The sequence below is a fragment of the Hippopotamus amphibius genome, chromosome 7 (genome assembly GCF_030028045.1).
Source record: "Hippopotamus amphibius kiboko isolate mHipAmp2 chromosome 7, mHipAmp2.hap2, whole genome shotgun sequence".
NCBI classification, from domain to species: domain Eukaryota; kingdom Metazoa; phylum Chordata; class Mammalia; order Artiodactyla; family Hippopotamidae; genus Hippopotamus; species Hippopotamus amphibius.
The window spans coordinates 52382540-52400632 of NC_080192.1; the positions used below are offsets into that span (position 1 = coordinate 52382540).

The 18093-nt window shown below is 41.3% G+C and overlaps 1 protein-coding gene across 7 annotated transcripts in view; it reads right to left on the reverse strand.

The window, feature by feature from the left end:
• The window catches only part of SRGAP1 (SLIT-ROBO Rho GTPase activating protein 1), a 264983-nt gene that overhangs the window by 40291 nt on the left and 206599 nt on the right, over positions 1-18093 (reverse strand). For all 7 annotated transcript variants that reach the window (XR_009054655.1, XR_009054656.1, XM_057741462.1 and 4 more), the window contains 3 exons: positions 9480-9677; positions 8954-9038; positions 2686-2713 (listed from right to left, as the gene is read on the reverse strand). Coding sequence is in view for 5 of the 7 variants with exons in the window: in XM_057741462.1 (XP_057597445.1) it covers positions 2686-2713; positions 8954-9038; positions 9480-9677 (311 nt within the window). In the remaining 2 variants the exon portion in view is untranslated. The remainder of the gene's footprint in view (positions 1-2685; positions 2714-8953; positions 9039-9479; positions 9678-18093) is intronic.

The window sequence follows — 18093 nt, forward strand, 5'->3', positions numbered from 1 at the left end:
AGGAAAAATTGCCTTTTCAGTCCCTTAAAGTTCAGAGAGACCAGTTTAGAAACAAAAGCCCAAGAGCTTATGTGGAAGCCTGCCTCGCTTCCTAAGATACTACCACAGCAATCAAGAGAGGCAGGAGAACAAGCTTGCTGATACAGCTTTCCACAGCCAAATTCTAAGGCTCTCCCAATAGGCAGGCTCATATGATTCACGGGGTACACGGCAAGCAATGCCTGAAGCGCTCCATGGTGCTTGAGAGGTTAAGAGGAGCCTCTGCAAGTGTCTAGAAGCAAACAAGGAAAATTTCACCAAGCAGCAAGTCATCATCTGCCACTGCTGAAATTTCTGAAATCTCGTTTACACACTGGATTCTGTGCCATTCACAGAGCAAAGGATCTGGTAGGTATCAACAAAGGAAACAACTGGCCACCAAGGAATTTAACCATATGTGCTTGATTTCACCCACTCTTTTCATTATTTGAGAAGTACTGTGAAATACAGACATTATTTTTATTCAGGTATGGTGAGGCCAACAGATCAGAAGACAACCGTCATTGGGAAGACTGTTGGCTACTCACACTTCCCAAGAGGAAGGCACATGCTCTTGGGGGAGGGCCACATGGGGAAGCACCAAGGTCGGTCAGGAGGAAGAGTGAGGGAAAACGTGAGCCTTTGTTGGGGTTCCCATGGGAAGGAATGGGCAAGGCAGGGTAAGCAGGCTAGTCCTTGAATAATTTCGGTGGGCTCTGGGGCATGGGAGCTGTCCCCGTTTGTCTGGTACCTGACCTTTGGGTGACTGGGGAAGGGGAAGAGTGGCCCTGAGTGTGAAGACTTGGTAAAGGAGGGTATGGTAGTTGAGGGTATGGGCTCTGGACTGGTTGCTTTGTATACAAAAGGCACACTTGTAAGCAAGTCCTTTACTATCTCTAGGAACTGACTAACCCCCAGAGAGGCCGTCCCTCCATGGTCAACAAGGCCCCAAGATATCAAAGCATCAAATTCAGGAACTAGAAAAGGTGTTAATTACAACTAGGTCCAAAGAACTTCACATTTAGTGCTACTGGGAGCAGCTGATGAAGCTAAGGGAATAGGAACACAGGCTCCCTTTGTTTGGTTATTCGTGGGACAGGCAAATCTTACAGCTGGAGCCAAAGGCCTGGATAATTATTCCTGCATCTCTGAGAGATGCAGAGTAACTCCTAGCTGGGGCTAATGGAGGGATGCCTTTTGAGTCTTCTGCCAAAAGCCTAAAAATTTCCTCTCTTGACACATCTAAAGTATGAGGATACTAAATGTGAAGATACTAAAGCTGTGACAGGGACCTGAGGTTAAAATAAACCGCGTGAGTGCTTAGTAAGGTACCTTCCACGGCAGAACTGGCTCAGTGGGCAGACTGTTGCGCTGATGATTCTGGCTCTACCATGTACACATCAGGTGAACAGAGTCTACATTTGCTCAGCATTCAAACTGTGTGACTCGCTCTGGTTATGTGCCTGCTACACAACTTCCGGATAATCTGGCTTCCTATGTAGAATGCCCACGTGGATGAGAAGGGGTACCAGTCAGGATGATGTGAATATGAAGTCTGTCGGGCAATTACAGCTCTCATTGCAAGCTTATATCTGCACTCCTTCCTTTAAAAAAAATCTTTTAAAAAGGTGCCTTATATTAATTATAATTTAGAAACACGTAAAACAGTTGATAGTGCAAAGGGACACTATGTGTGGAAAAAGCCACAAATTACTACACAGGAGTGTTGTGCATCTTTGTCACTGACATAGGGAAGAAAAACCTCAGTAATTTTGTAAAGTTTAGACAAGTCAGTAGCTATATCTTTCTGGCTGGTTCACCAAGAAGTAAGAGGGACTTCCGTTTGAAAACACTGCCTAGCAAGAATATTACAGAACCTTAACATCAACTTGCCAATTACTGCAACAGACACACCAGTGTTCTAAATGCCTCCTACCTCGAAGAGAACGCAACTTTAAAAGTGCAAAGTCTTGCTATGTCAATTAGAATGATTTCTGGCTGTTGCACAAATGTTGACAGAGAAAAGTAAAAGTTGCCACAAACTTTCTCCAACCCAAATCAGAATCTGCTTCCAAAAAGGCTTTTCCTTCTTAGTAGTAGCTTCAAAATCCTTCCAAGAATTTTAAAAAGGGGGGGAAAAGGGAAGAAAAAAAGAAAGTACAATATGGTACTAGGCATTAAAAGTTAAATTTTAAAAGTAAACCAAACAGGGGGAGAGCTAAAATCCTAAGAATATTCAGGGTAGCTCTAGTTTTTATGTGACACACAGGAAAGTAGGAGCAAGAAGTAACTAACCAGACACAGTAGATACATGCATAACACTGCTTGTTAGTTAAATTATCAAATCAAAAGTTTGATCAGACACTTCATAGAAAAACTTAAAGGGTTTTGGATTAGATAAAGCAAACCCATTTAATTTATATCTTTTGTTTAAACCGAGGCTGCTCATTAAAGAGCTCTTTAATTCCATTGGGAAATCCTCAGACCAGCCAGAGCAAACCTGGTTTGTTGAGAACCCCAAACACTTCATGTTACTGTTTTGTCAAGCCCAAACTATCTTCCATGTTCATTAACAAAATATGTTAATTCTTGCAGCATTTAAATGGTTGCTTGTTAAATGAGAGAAGACAGTGAGACACAATGAGTTATGATAAAATTTTTTCCTACCTTGTAGTCATATATTCAGCTCTATGACCTGCAGGAAAAAAATAAAATAAAATAAGTAAACTGAATGGAATCAGTGGAATGCATTTGGCAATCTTTTGTATTATCTGTCCCTTGATTTATGATGCTGAGTTTATAACTTACACGTTTTATAGTGGAGAGCATGAAGACAGCATATAAAGATAGACAAAAAATTTAAAGTAAATATTTCATAAAATCTATACATAAAATTTAACAAATTCTATAGATTAGAGACACATTTCACTTGGCAATTTGAGGGACAGAGTTTTGTTTATTATTATTATTTTTTAAATAAGAAATAGCTGTTTGATCTTAACTGTTAAGTTCAAAGTGAAATACAAATAAAACACATCCAAGATTTGAATGTTAGTTATTCCCTCTGTCTTGACTGATACTTGTGAGATAGAAGCAGGGGGTCATGTAGGGTTAGGAGAACTCAATTTCCTTTAGATTAAATTGATGTTCTTTCTATAATATGAAATCAGGGAAAGAAGTTGCACTTTACAATCGGAAATGACATTTGCAGATATTAAAGTACAAGGACATTAAATTATGCTACATTCCACAAACTTGTAAGCTAAAAGCCTTTCAGAGAATTCTCTGTCATTTAAAACACGAGGTTCTTATACATTCGGGCTTCATGATTTGTTTTAAATAACAGCTCTGTATTTTTGTGGTGCTCCTACAATCTGAGCTAATTTCAAGTTTGAATAGGTCTATGGTTGCTGTCTTTTCTTATATTCAGGGTGGAGCAGTGGGAAGGGGTGTGGGAGAGTTGAATCATTCAACTGGTTTGTTTCCAAAATGATGATACGGTCCTCAAACAGCCTGAAAATACTGCTGGCAAAGAAGGGTCATGTTGCAGCACAAACAGGTGAGACCAGCCCATCACAGCACAATGCAGTGATTCAGGCTTGCAGGGCAAGTTCAACATAACAATCGTAGAGAGAGCTGCCTAGTTGGGAATGCTGAATGAACACTCCCAGGCTGCAATGGGTCTTTTGCTCTATCAACTGCTTATTATTAACCACTAACATAAAGTATTTGGCTAATATCTATTTACTAAACAAGGGGCACCAGTTCATATCAGAGAATACCTTTCTCAACACAGATCCAGGCTACTGTAAGTCTTGGTAGCCTCTGTCCTTGGCCATGATTTGGGGTTGGGGTGAGGGGAAAGGAGAAGAATCAGATTTTTCCTCCGCTACCCAATTCTACCTCTCATTTAACTATAAGTCCCTTCCTTTTGCTGGCCTTCCGCTACTTTTCAGAATGAGAAAAAAAGAGACGGTGGACACAGAACTTCAGAAGAATTTACAGCTGTTCCTAAGTGGGAGAGAAGGTCTATTGGAAAGTGGAGAGAACAGACGGTGAGCTGAGTGTAATGTCTTACGGGACAGCCTTCAGCAGGACGCTGGCTATACAGGGTTAAAACACAAAGAGAAGACAGGGCTGGAGATTAAGATTTAAGAGTTACCACCCTTTAACTTTTGTTGGGGCCATGGAAGCTAGCTGAGATCACCCAGGGTGAGTCGGTAGAATCAATAAAGGATTGAGGGCAGAGAAAACAGTTGGCTTGTGCTGTACTGTATTCTGTCATGTTGCATACTTTATTACAACATAAAAGTATGACATAAAATAGATATGTATTAATAACAACAGAAAAACAGCAATGATGTCTAACATTTATTAGACACTGTTCTAAGTGTTTTCTCTACAGTAACTCACAACTTCCACAATTTTATGAGGTCGGTACTATTACGATTTTTATTTTACAGAAGAGACTGAGCATACAGAGGGAAAGTGACTTGTCCAAGGTCACGCGGTCAGCATGTGGTGGGCCTGGTACTAGGGCCCAGGTTTGTTTTACTACTAGATCTGTGTTCCCAAGTAATATATTGTAAAATGCAAGTCTTTTGTTTTCCCCAGCAAATATTCTGAAAGATCCTAGAAGACAGGTAGGGATTATGGCTTACGTATCTGTCTGCCTCATATGGCTAAAGCCAAATACAAAAATACTGAAGATTTAATAAATTAAATAAATTATTAAACAAGTTTAATATCTATCAAACTAAAGGGAATCAGAGGTTAATAACTTTGAAGTGATTCAGTGATAAAGATGTTGATAATTCCTTAGAAATGAAATGCTTAAATGTTTAAATTTTGCTGTTTCTGTTAAAATATCCCAACCGAATATCCCCTAGATTTAGAAAAAGGTCATCTATAAAATGGTTTAGAATCATTTTGCTCCATCCACCCATGGTTAATAGTATTTGATAAAAAATTAAGAACCTATAAAAGATACATTTTGATTAATGAATCAAGAGTAAGCTTTGCAAGAACTATCATTCATGGTATAACCACCACCACCACATCCATCGTTTTTTCCTGCTAATAGTACTGTGTGTCTTAACTGATGAATGAGGTTTTATTTTTTCATCAGTATCATCATTAATAGATCAATAACACACAAGCTTAGAAGAATCTGCTTCCCAGAGAAATGTGAAAGCTTCCAGTGGTCTGAGGATTAGATTTCAGTCACTTTCTTTGGAAGGCTACTTAATTATTAAAAACAACAGACAACTCCTCCTCCCACCCCAATGCAAGCCATCTGGAGGTAAAAAAATGACCCATGACCCAGAATTATCTTGTTCTTAGTACAAGCACCTACTTTAACTACTTTTAAAATTTTACTTGAGAATTAGGAAGTGAATTCCTTTTCATGCCCAAATGTATTTTATTTCCACAAAGTAAAAGGGAAAACCGAAATACAATTTGGTGGCAATTTGAGTCCCCAAACTAGATAAAACATTTAAAATGTGCACAGCTCAAACTGAATGGAGGCACCCTGGATTTTGTCCCTAATGAATGATGGATAAGGACTCCTGGTGTTACTTTCCAGCCCTTTTTCTTCCTTAAAAATACCAACCACCGCAGCGCTTTTCTAAAAAATATAATGATTCACAATCAGCTTCTCTTTTGAATGTATATTTGTACTCTAACTCAAAGACAGACAAAGAATTGAGGATAATCTATTTCATTGCTTTGTCAGCAACCTTATGCCCAGGGCTAGAAGCAATGCAACATGGAACTCCGCTTCCAGGGTTAGATTTTCTATGTTTAGCAAAAATTACACTGATATTTACATCCCCTTAACTCCAAATGCTGCACTCAAAGAAGCCAATGTGAACACTAAGGCTCATTACTAAAAAGGAAAAAAACTTCAGTGTCTCAGGTTTATAGACATAGAGCTCATTTACCGTGCTCGATTTAACTTCTCCAGTTTAAAAACAAAGACATCACAAAATGGTTTAATTGGTGTTGCTGAAGGATGCAGAAGAAGATGACAACAACTCTGGTCTCAACAGCTCATTATGTGTTTCTTTCTATTTCCGTTGTTTTCAAAGATTTGAAAGTCTGAATTTTGACAGTGCCACTTTAAGAGCCCAATCCAGTTACTTTGCAATGTTGTAAATCAAAGGACTTACTGGGCCGCTGGTAGCCTGCCAAAAGCCAGCAGTAAGACAGGCCAAACACATGTCTGTAGTTACAATTTCAGCTGCCTACGATCAACTGCTAAATCCCTGAGTTAGGCTTTATTTGTTTTACTATGAAGGCAGTTTTTGTAGCAATGAGCCTAGTATAACTCAGAGATGTGATTTCTTTGTAAAAAGTCAGGGGTGTCCCCAAATACACTGTTTAATCCTGTGCTACTAACCTTAGTTAGCCAAACGCAGAGTTGGATCCCTTCTTAAGGGCTCACCATTGGATAATCTCACTGTGGGACACGAGCCATTAACTTTCCGGGTCTCTTTCGGTGTAAGCCTATGTGAACAGGGCTTGCATGGAAAACCAAAGCGTTCTCAGTGGTTGAGCTACAAGCTGGGGCATGGCCTCCACACTCAGCTTTTCTCTGGGCAAAGCTACCAGCATCGAGCCCAGGCAGTGACCAATAACTGGTGTGTTGCCAAGCCTGCATGTGGGGCAGGGCTGCAGAGCAGAGAGCTCTGCAACCAGTGAGTCGGCCGGCACCAGATGAGCACCACCCAGTTTCTTAAGCAATAAATCTCGTCCGGTGAATGCCTGGTACACCTGAACACAGCCTGTGTCGCTAGGACACCGGAAACCACTGAAAAAAAAATTACAAGATGAAGAAATCCTGGCACAGAGTTCACGAGGTACGATACAGCTATATACACAGTTCAGCAGCTAGAGACAGAATCTGGCATGTGGATTCAGCAAACTGGCTAAAACAGAGCCTTAGCCAATAATGGCATGTAAAATAATATCAACTGGTGGGGCTTTCTCTGCAGGGGACATAAGGGAATCTATGCAGAATGAGTAACATAAAAGTTTCAGAATGTGATCTCAAGAGTGTTAACACGTGTCCACACACAGTGCCAAGAATGAATTCACCCACTACTTAATTCCCCCCAACTCACAATTTCTCCAGTCCTGTAGGGAAGGACTTTGTGCCTGCTAAGTAGTCATCTGCACTTAAGATTATTTACGCTTTGGGACTGGCAACACACTTTGGGGCATCACTGAAATATCAAACATTTGTGAAAAATGGAAAAAAGAAAAAAAGACTACATATCACGAGGATAAAAAAGAAAAAAAGAGGACGTAATTGCTGAGGTAAGACAACTATTCAAGGAAAAAAAAGGGCTTTTTTTTTTTTTTTTTTAAAGATTCAAGCTTCTGTTACAGAAGAATTCAAAGACTAGAACAGGGAACATTTCTGTACCCTTCACTTAGATTTCCCAATTGTTAACATTTTGCCATAATGGCTTTATTTCCTTCTCCCTCCCTCTCTCTTATACGTACGTTTTTTTCCTAAACCATTTGAAAGTAAGCTACAGACACTGTAACACTCCTCAAGCATTTCTTAAGAATAAGAATGTTCTCCTTCATAACCATAATACCATTATCATATCTAGGAAAATTAAAAACTCATTCAATAATAGCATATTATATACAGTCTATATTTAAATTTCTCCAATTGTCCTTAAAATGTCTTTTATAACTTTTGCTTTTTGATTCACAGTCTAATGAAGGTTCACATATTGGATCTGGTTATTTGATTCTTTAAGACAGTTCTTAGTACTTTAAATTTTTTTTTTCCTAAGTGAAATTGGCCTTTTATCTCAGAGTCTGGCATCCTAACTGCAATTCGTGGAGTTTCAGGTTATGATGACCTTTCTCCATGTGGGCATTCCCAGAGGATAATGGCCCTTTGGAGGAAACCAGGAGATAAGGTGATGGATACAGTGCTTCACGGGTAAGTAAGGTTCTACAATGGCAGGAGGCAAGCATTTAGGTCAAGGGAGCAAACTCTTTTTGGCCTGAGTTATTTATACAACTCAGTCCCCTGATTTCCCTTTCCCATCCATATTCTCTTTCATTTTTTATAACTCCCAGCAAGATCTAGTGTGAACAAAAGAAAATAATATTACAAATTATGAGGTACTTAGGACAGGAACTTCATTTGTGATTTTTTTCCCCTTTTAAATTTCATGAAAATGAAAAGATAAACAATAACATCTACACTCTACCTTTTACTTTAGTCCTTTTTTTTTTTCTCCTCAGTTTTCCCATCTGTAAAAATGGGGAAATTAATAGTGCCCAGTTATATATACAGCTCAGAACAATGCCTGGCACAGACAGCCTTGTGTTAGTGGTAGCTACTGTTGTTTTTGTTACTATTAGATATAGTAATACACTTAACAGAATCAGATTGCTTCTTCACTAAAACCAATGCCTACTGAAAGGAAAAAAAAAATTACCCAAACTGGTTTAACTAGTTTCTAGAATCCAAAAAGGCATTTGGTGGGACAACAAATACCAGCCCATTTAAACAAAAGGGGTGGGACTGGAAGGGTGGGGAAGTCCTAGAAGGAAAGGAAGAAGTGACTGGGGGCGGAGTGGGTGGGGGGTTGTGCAGGGCAGGGTCAGCAGGTGGGAACAGGTGCAGCTCCTTCTGACTTCTCTCTCCTTAGGAGCACCGTGCTCTGAAGACCCTTCCTTTGGAGCTCTGTGTTGTTTAGATTTCCCTGTTCTGCTTCCAGGTTAGCATCAAGCTTATAAAGAAAACTGTTCCAGGGAGAACTTGATTCTTACACAGATAACCCAAATCTAAACATACAGTGTTCTCTGTTTCTTCCAGCACAAATTCACAGTTCACACTCTTCATGGAATACAAACACAACACATAATCCAGGTCATCTCCCCAACTATGTCAGATACTGACCTTCTCCAAGGGTCCTCTGCAACAAGTCATGCTTGGCTTGAAGTTTTGTGATGAGATTACTACCCTCCAAATATTCTCTGAGTTTCTGCAAAAGGAAAGATATGTTTTCAACTTAAAAAAAAAAATGTTCAATGTCAAGGAACTTTCCGTAGGATATCTAAAATCCAGCCACTTTTATCTTTTAGATCTTAGAAACTTGCTAAGCAAAGTGCTGCAGCATCAGCCTATTAGAGGTGTGGACTCTCAGGTGCCTCCCTCCCCAGACCTATTGGAATCAGAACCTGCATTTTAACAGGCTCTCCTGGTGACATGTATGTTCACTAAATAATTTAAAAGTTCTGTTTTAGGGCAGTCCTCTCTAAATTTGTCTGCATATCAGTACTATCTCCTAAACCTTATCCCAGACCTGAATTGGGAACTCTGATCTTAATAAAGAACCCCAGGTGATTCTGATGCACCTCCAGAAGCAGCACTTGAGGACCCCAGACCGAAGCCCCAAGAGTGGCTGGGGAAGCAGCGGGCATACCATGAAGTAGAACTGCTCGGTCTCCTGCTGGTTGGCTCTTCTCTTGGCGATACTGGGCTTACTCAGGTAGGTTTCAGAGACAGTAGACTTCACAGACTCTGTGGAGCGACTGTGCTGGAAGCATTCAGAAACATCGTAGTCCTCGATGGTGACCATATCTTGTATCGTTTGCAAGGTGGCCTCAGTCGTTTTCTTAACCTGGGAACAGGTGCACAATTCTCAAGTTAGTACCTTATTTCGTGAATCCACACTCAGTAAGAAACCACACTGTCAGGCAGAGATAGGGACACAGTGCCCTGCCCCCCAAAGTTCAGAGTCTATTAGGGGAGACAGACAGGTAACAATATCCCATGTCACCAATATAAGGAGAGGCTTTCTTCAAAATTATCCTAAGGAGGATATCACTTTACATTAGAGTTCTTGTAAATCTCACGTATCACTGAGTACTCTCTCAATTACATTTTCTGGATTTTTTTCAAAGATTTTTTTTTTTTTTTTTTTGATGTGGACCATTTTTAAAGTCTTTATTGAATTTGTCACAATATTGCTTCTGTTTCATGTTTTGATTTTTTGGCCATGAGGCATGTGGGATCTTAGCTCCCCGATTCACTGGAAGGCGAAGTCTTAACCACTGGACCACCAGGGAAGCCCCTAGATTTTCTGTTTTAAAGGACCTCTTAAGTTGAAGTGGAATTACACACAGGGGAGTGCTCGAACTGTAAGTGTGTAGCTTTATGGTTTATCAACCAACTGAACACACCATGTGACTAACATTCAGATCCGGTAACACAGTACATCACACTTTGTGTTTCTCCCAATCGCCACACACTTTTCTCCTCCCCAGAGGTAGCTACTATCCTGATTCCTAACATTACATATTAGTTTTGCCCTTTTAAAATACTTTACATAAATGGAATCCTACAGCATATATGATTTTTGTTTTGTTTCTTTTGCTCAACTTTATGTAGTATGATTTATTCATCTCTTGTGAGTGTATTATTTTATTGCTGAATATGCATTGTAATAATGCATCATAATTCATCCCTTTTACTGTTGATAGATGACTTATTTCTGGTTTGGGGCCACCATGAATAATACTGCTGTGAACACATTTTTGTTGAGCAAACACATACTTGAGTAGAATTGCTGCTTATTGGGTATTCCAGACTGTTTTCCACAATTATTGTTCCAATTTGTATTCCCACCAACACAGGAGGAGAATCCCTATTACTTCACATCCACAACAACTGGTACAGTCAGTTTAAAAAATTTAAACCATTGTGTTGGGTGTGTAGTGGTATCTCATTTTGGTATTTTTTTTTTAAGCTCTTTATTGGAATATAATTGCTTTACACACTCTTGTACTAGTTTTTGAGGTACACCAAAGTGAATCAGCTGTATTTATACATATATCCCCATATCCCCTCCCTCCCACCCTGCAAGCCACAACTACTGAAGCCTGCACACCTAGAGCCTGTGCTCTGCAACAAGAGAAGCTACCACAATGAGAAGCCTGTGCACTGCAACAAAGAGTACCCAGCTTGCCGCATCTAGAGAAAACCCACGTGCAGTAATGAAGACCTAATGCAGCCAAAAAATAATAATAAAAATCTTAAAAAAACAAACAAAAAAAGTGATTCAGTTTTATATATACACTTTTTCGATTCTTTTCCATTATAGGTTATTATAAGATATTGAATACAGTTCCCTGTGCTATACAGTAAATCCTTGTTGTTTACCTATTTTATATATAATATTGTGTATCTGTTATTCCTCCCTGTCCCCTCTGGTAACTGTAAGTTTTTTTTTTAAGTAGAAATTATTTTTAGCATGAATTTGCTGGTGGTGAATTTAAGATATCAGTATACTTTCTTGTGGCTTCCATGTTCCTGCTGAATGAGAAGTTTGCTGTCAATCTGTCACACTTTGAATGAACTCTGCTTTCTTTCTCCAGCTGCTTTTAAAGTTTTCTACAGTTTCACTATAGTGTGCCTAGGTAAGGCTTTTAAAAATATAATCTGCCTGGAATGTTTTTGGACTTCTTGAATTGTGTAATATTTTTCTTTAAGCTCTGATAAAATTGCAGCCATTATCTTTACAGATATTGTCTCTACTTTCTTTTCTATCATTTTTTTTTTCTGGGAGTATCATTAGTATGCTAAAAATCACTGTGTTCTCTGTATCGTACCTTTCTCGTCATATTTTCTATCTTGTTTTTCCATGCTGCATTTTGACTACTTTCTTCTGATTTGTCTTCCATTTTGATAATTCACTCTTCAGCTGTGTCTAATCTGATGTTAAAACCATGCTGATTTATTAATTTGGGTTACTGTATTTCTCAGCTCTAGGATTTCTGTGTGGTTCATTTTCAAATCTGTTATTTCACTGTTTATAGGTTATAACAGTGCACTGATGAAATCTAAGCTTGGCTTTTATCTCCTTAAACACAGTAAATAGCTCTTTTACAGTTTTTTTTTTTCTTCTGGATAATCCCAATATTTCATTCCTGTGGGCATATTTCTATCATCTATTATGTATTCTGGCTATCACTCATGGTGTCTTGTCTCCTTATGTACCTAGTTATCTCTGCCAGACAGTTTTTGTAGAGTTATTTGAGGTCTAGGATAAGGTTATCATCCTGAGAGGATGTTTGTTTATTCTTCCAAGCCATCAGGGGCACTAACAGTTCAGAATCACTGGATTTTATTTCTGTTCAAAATATTTGATGCTCTTCCTTTTTGGAACATATGGTTCCCCCATGTCATGGGTTTCATGCTTGGCCACATACCTTGTCCTGGATAGTGAAATGTGAGAGAATCAGCTGAGAGCTGAGTGACTTAGTCCACCATTACAGGAAGTAGAAATATGTTCAATTGCTTTTTCTTTTTTTTTTAAAGCAACAAAATACTGTTCAGGGAAGAAGCAATAGCAATTAGCACCAGTTCAGAGGCTTAAAGAGGTCATGTGATGGAGTAAATTTTAAAAGGAGGCAAAAATTTAACAGACAGTCATTATTCCTGAGGATATGCAAAATGCAAAGGACATTGGGAAAAAGCACATTGAAGATGATTTAAAAAATAACATTATAAGTAGTTACTTTAAGAAAGTCATGATTATCTATCTGTAGGCTGAATGAGAAGACTCACCACCTTGTAGGTGACATCAGTAAGATGGTAGAATAAGAGGTTCCCTATTCATATCCACAACAACAATAATTTGGCAGCCATCCATGGACAAAAGTGCATTTGTAGGGGCTTTGGGATCCAGATAGGACCTTGTAAAATTTTGATGGAGCCCACAACTGATGAGGACTGATTTGAGAAAGCTGGCCCAGGCCCAGGTGGCAGGCTTGCAAACTTTGGTCCTGGCTACAAACCCAGAAATAGCCTGTCCCCTTGTAGCCTAGCTATAGTTCTGTTTGGCCTTGGTCCTGTCCCCAGCACTATCTGCCAAAGGGACCCAGGAGGAGTCACGGCCACCAGTGTCCCAAGTAACAGGCCTGCTGACCTTGGTTCTAGATATGGACCCTGTAGCAGCCCATGATGCAGTTCCAGTCCCTCTCAGCCCTGGTCTGGGATCAGTGCTATTGCCCAGGGACCTGCTGGGAGGCACACCTGTCCTTGCTCCCAGAGGCAGATCTGCCAACCTCAGGCCAAGACTCCAGATGAGCCCAGCTGCAGTCGAGTGAGCAGTTCTTCTGCTTGACCAGAAACCAGGGAGAGACACATCTATCTGTGCCCTAGGGGCAGGCCCACTAACCCTGGTCTAACTGTGGATAATGAAGTGGCCCTGTAACTTGGTTCTAATGCCTCATACCTGTCTGAGGCACCCAACAAGAGACAAGCCCATTTGTATTCCCAGGGTCAGGCCCCCCAAACTCTGTCCAACTTTGGTTCTTGAGGCAGCCCTGTAACTTGGATCTAGTCCCTGTCAGTAGTGGTCCAAGAGCAGTCCTGCCCACCCAGAACCAGGAGGGAGACATGCCCATCTGTGCCCCCAGAGGCAGGCCTTCAGACCTTGGTCCTGGCTGTAGACCCTATAGCAGACCTGTGACTTAGATCTAGGGGTGCTCAGCTGTAGTCCGGGGCCAGTCCTACCTACCAGGGACCCGTTCAGTGACCTGGCAGGTGCCACACCCACCCAAGCCCTTGGTAATAGGCCCACAGACGACGGCCCACAGTGTGGACCCAGCAACAGTCAGTGTGATTCCTTGCCAATCACGACAATACTGGTTCTCTGTTTTTTTTCAACTTCCTTCTCAGAAGCAAGAGTGTCATGGTTAAATTTGGAATTGTCAGGAAGAAGAAAGGATGGGACAGAAGCCACCAGGCACCAATGGCTGGGACTACATGTAATCCCACAGGACGTTCTTGACAAAGAATAACACCAGCCTCTGACATACACAGGCCATGTTAATTAATAAGTCACAAGGTGGAATTTAATGAATGGAATTTAATATGAAACAGCTAATATGAGGCTTGTGATGACTCCCTGTTAGTAGCAGTGAACATAGTTGGGTCTGGTAGAAGGAGAGGCCAAAAAACTGATAAGGAATTATGAGGAACCCCAAGAATGTGCTGTACCAGAGGACTGTCCAGGCGGCCTGGACTCTGAGATGTGGATCAACATGAATGATGGGGGAGAGGAGATTTCTATGGCCCTCTGTAGACTGGCTCTTCTGCCTTTCTTCTCCTAGGACTTTACAATTATTGGAGAAAACAAGAAGTTTCATTCTCCAAACACGCTGATTTAGTTTTCTAGGGCTGCCGTAACAAAGTGCCACATACTGTGTGGCTTAAATAGAAATGTATTGCCTTATGGTTTTGGTGGCTAGACGTCTGAGATCAGGGTGTGGGCAGGCCATGACGGAAGGAGCTGTCCCAGCCCTGCCTCCTCAGCGTATAGACGGCCATTGTCTTCTCTGTCTCTTCACATTGCCTTCTCTCTATCTGTGCTTCAGTGTTCAAATTTCCTCTTACCATAAGGACATCAGTCACACTGGTTAGGAAGCACCCTAGTGACCTCACTTTAACTTGATTACCTCTGTGAAGACCCTATCTTCAAATAAGGCCACATTCTGAAGTACTGAGGGTTAGGACTTCAACAATTCAACTCTAACACACACCATATTATTTTATGGCACTGTGCCTTGTACCCTGCACCTGGTGCGGGCCTGCTCATCCTTTAAGACTTCTCACTCCATCTGTGAAGCTGACCCCCAGCCCTAACTTCCCCTCCCCACCGATTTACTCTCTTCTTGCCATCACTGACCTTGTATGCATTTCAATTACAGCACTGTATCATTTCAGGTGTATTAAAAGTTAGCAGAAAGAGACCACACACATCCACACACACATACAGACTGGATTAACGCCACAGTTAATTAGCCAGGGGTACAGAAACTTACTGCCAGCAGAGGTCACAGGAGGCAGGAGCAGTGGCAGAGCACTTCCCTTGCTGTTGGTACCTTAACAGGGGGATACAGGTGCCAGTGACCCTGTCAGTGCTGGGGACGGTGTTGCAGATTTGGAAAAACAGACCAATTTTCCCCCTGTTCTTCCCCCTGCTTTTGGGGAAGGGTCCTATCATCATTCCAGAGGAATTCACCCTGGTAATCTACATACTTGCATTTAAGGTGATGTTTACAAATACCAGGCTCTCCTGACTTCTGAACAAAATCCATTCTCAGAAATGATACAACTTAATCCAAAGAAGAGAACATCATCATTGCTTAGAGTTCTCTGAACAACATCCCTGCTTCAGCCATGTCTCAGAAAGCCTGTTTTCCTGCAGCCCATCTGCACTCTGACTTAATGACCCGTCTGGGTGGACCCTTGGCTAAGAGTGGTCTGAGGAGCATGATCCCAAATCCATTTCTCACAAGCACCTACACCACACTGTTCAGAGGGCCTCTGTTCTCTATCTCCAGCAGAAGCATAGTGCCTGGAACACAGCAGATTCTTAAGACAGCAGTGAAAATGAACTGAATGAATGGTGGAAGTTGAAGTCATCCTCCTTCCAAATTAACAAGACTCCAGAGAAATGCTCAGCACACACCAACACTGTAGGGTTTCCTTGCTGACAGTCATCCTGAGCTCTGCCATTGTCTTCTCGATGCCCTATCCCATCAATCACTTTTAGACCCTTTCTAGAAACTCTCCTTATTCCGCTTGGTATTCTTCTGGATCAAGGCCCTCCCTTCAGTGAGTTAAAACTTATTTGAAACAAGCAAACAAAAAACAAACAATACACACACACACGCCTTCTAAAAACAGGCATTTTCAGTGAAAAATAGTTGATCCTGTTTTCAACTTTTGCCAAGATGATGCTATCATTTTAAGGGATAAATGGCAGCTATCCTTTGCTTGGGCTTTTACTGTCAACCTCATCAGTAGAAGGTTTCAGACAAGTAAGAAACAGTTAAGATGAAGTTAAAGCCACAGAGATCATCAGACATAGCAATAATGATTAAGTGGTTATTCATATCTTAAACCAACTGCCCCTAAAGGTTTGATCAACGATGTACATGACTTGGGATTCTGCTGTAGTCATTGGTATTATGGGAAATTTGGCAGGGGGAAATGTGATTTTTCTGTCCTAGGTATAAATGTAAGTAGATAGGTTAGGGGGTGCCTGGGGAAAGAAAACCAGGAATGGCTTTTTTGACATAAGAGAAGCCATTTTGGCCTAAGCCATTTTGTGATCTAAGCCTGGCCACAATGCCTGCCCTTGAACAGGTCTCAGGAACCAAGAATCCCAAGGGAACAAAGGAATGCAGGAACAGAGAAAAGGTGGTCAAACAACAGGCAGTGATAAACCAGAGTCCTACTTCCTCCTCACGGGATGGACATAATAACACCTCTTTCAGTTCTGCAGGAACTAAGGCCCCCGCCCAGGTGGAGGACGGAATGAGGATGTTGACCCTCCTCACCTCAATCAACTAAAGGTTGGACCTGTGGACCTTTGCCCCCAGTTCTGTGCTGAATTCTCCTCTGCTCCAGCTCCTTCAGGAATATGCACGTATCTTTAACTTAAAACTTCCTCAATTCTTGCTGTTGGGGAGACACGGCTTTGGGAAAGATCCCCAGTGTTCTCTTTACTTGCTGCAAGTTATAACAAATCCTTCCTTCTCCTGCGCTCTGGCTTGGTTGTGTCTTTTGGCTCCATGCCCACCAAGGGGTGAACCCAGTTTTTGGGTTACAGAAGGTATAATCAAAATATCTCTTACTTCCCTCAATTGCCCACTCCGTGAAAACTACCTCATGTGTTTGCCTAAAATCTTGTTTTTTTTTTTTTTTTTTATAAATTTATATATTTTATTGGCTGTGACAGGTCTTTTTTTTTGCTGTGCCTGGGCTTTCTTGAGTTGCGGTGAGCGGGGGCTATTCTTCATTGTGGTGCGTGGGCTCCTCATTGCCGTGTCTTCTCTTGTTGCAGAGCACGGGCTCTAGGCACGTGGGCTTCAGTAGTTGCAGCACATGGGCTCCATAGTTGTGGCTCACGGGCTCTAAAGCTCAGGCTCAATAGTTGTGGTTCATGGGCTTAGTTGCTCCGTGGCATGTGGGATCTTCCTGGGGCAGGGATCGAACCCATGTCCCCTGAATTGGCAGGCGGATTCTCAACAACTGCGCCACCTAGGAAGCCCTAAAATCTTGTTTATCATTGTTGAAAATATCACGTGTAAGGATTACATTTGGGGAAGAGTCTGTGAAATAGCCCCTAGCAAACTGTTGGTGAGAGATTTTAAGTGGTGCTAGGAAAATTTATATGTTCATTCAACACTATTGCAAATTAATCGAGGAATTAATTATAGACTTTTCTATTCTCTTCAGGGGGATAAATCTACTATAACTTAAGAGAAATTAGTTATTTTATGTGTGAGAAGGTTTTACTGATAGCACAGAAGTGACATGCTTACAAAAGCTCTATTTTCTGGACCAAACATTGGGACAAATGGTCTGAAAATGGGGCAAACTACTTAAAAGTAAGGCCTAGTTGCTTTACTTAATGCAATTCATTTTCCTTTTCTTCAGCTTTGATAAAGGGGAGACAGGAGGGAAGGGCACAGGACACAACCATTAAAAGAATGGCATAGCCATTGAGGACACCACGAAAACCGGTTAGATCCAGCTGGGCCCAAGATGGCAGAAGATTCAACTCCCAGTAGACCCTGGGCCTCATCATACGCTCACTGTAAAATATCAGCATACGCCAAGCAACACACCCACACGCCCTGACACTTCTGAGGCTGACCATCAAGGGCCAAAAAGTAGAAGTGGGTGGTGGCCCAGTTCCTGGGAATCCTTGCCCGTTCCCCAAAATAGAACATTGCTCTTGTTAGCCTACGAAATGGCCCAGCCCATAAAAGCTAATCACGCTGGGCTGCTTCTGAGACAACAGCCCTGTGCCTACGGGATGTGTATCTTTCTACGTGAACTCTCTTTCACTTTACCTTGGCTCACTTCTGAATTCTTTCCTGTGTGAAGCCAAGGACCCTCACTTGGTGGCCCGTCCCAGGAACTTGCCCGAAACCTGGGACATGACCATCCTCCTGCACCCCATTCACCTGCCACAAAGGAAGGAATGAGGAACTCTAAGGAAAGGGAAATGTAAT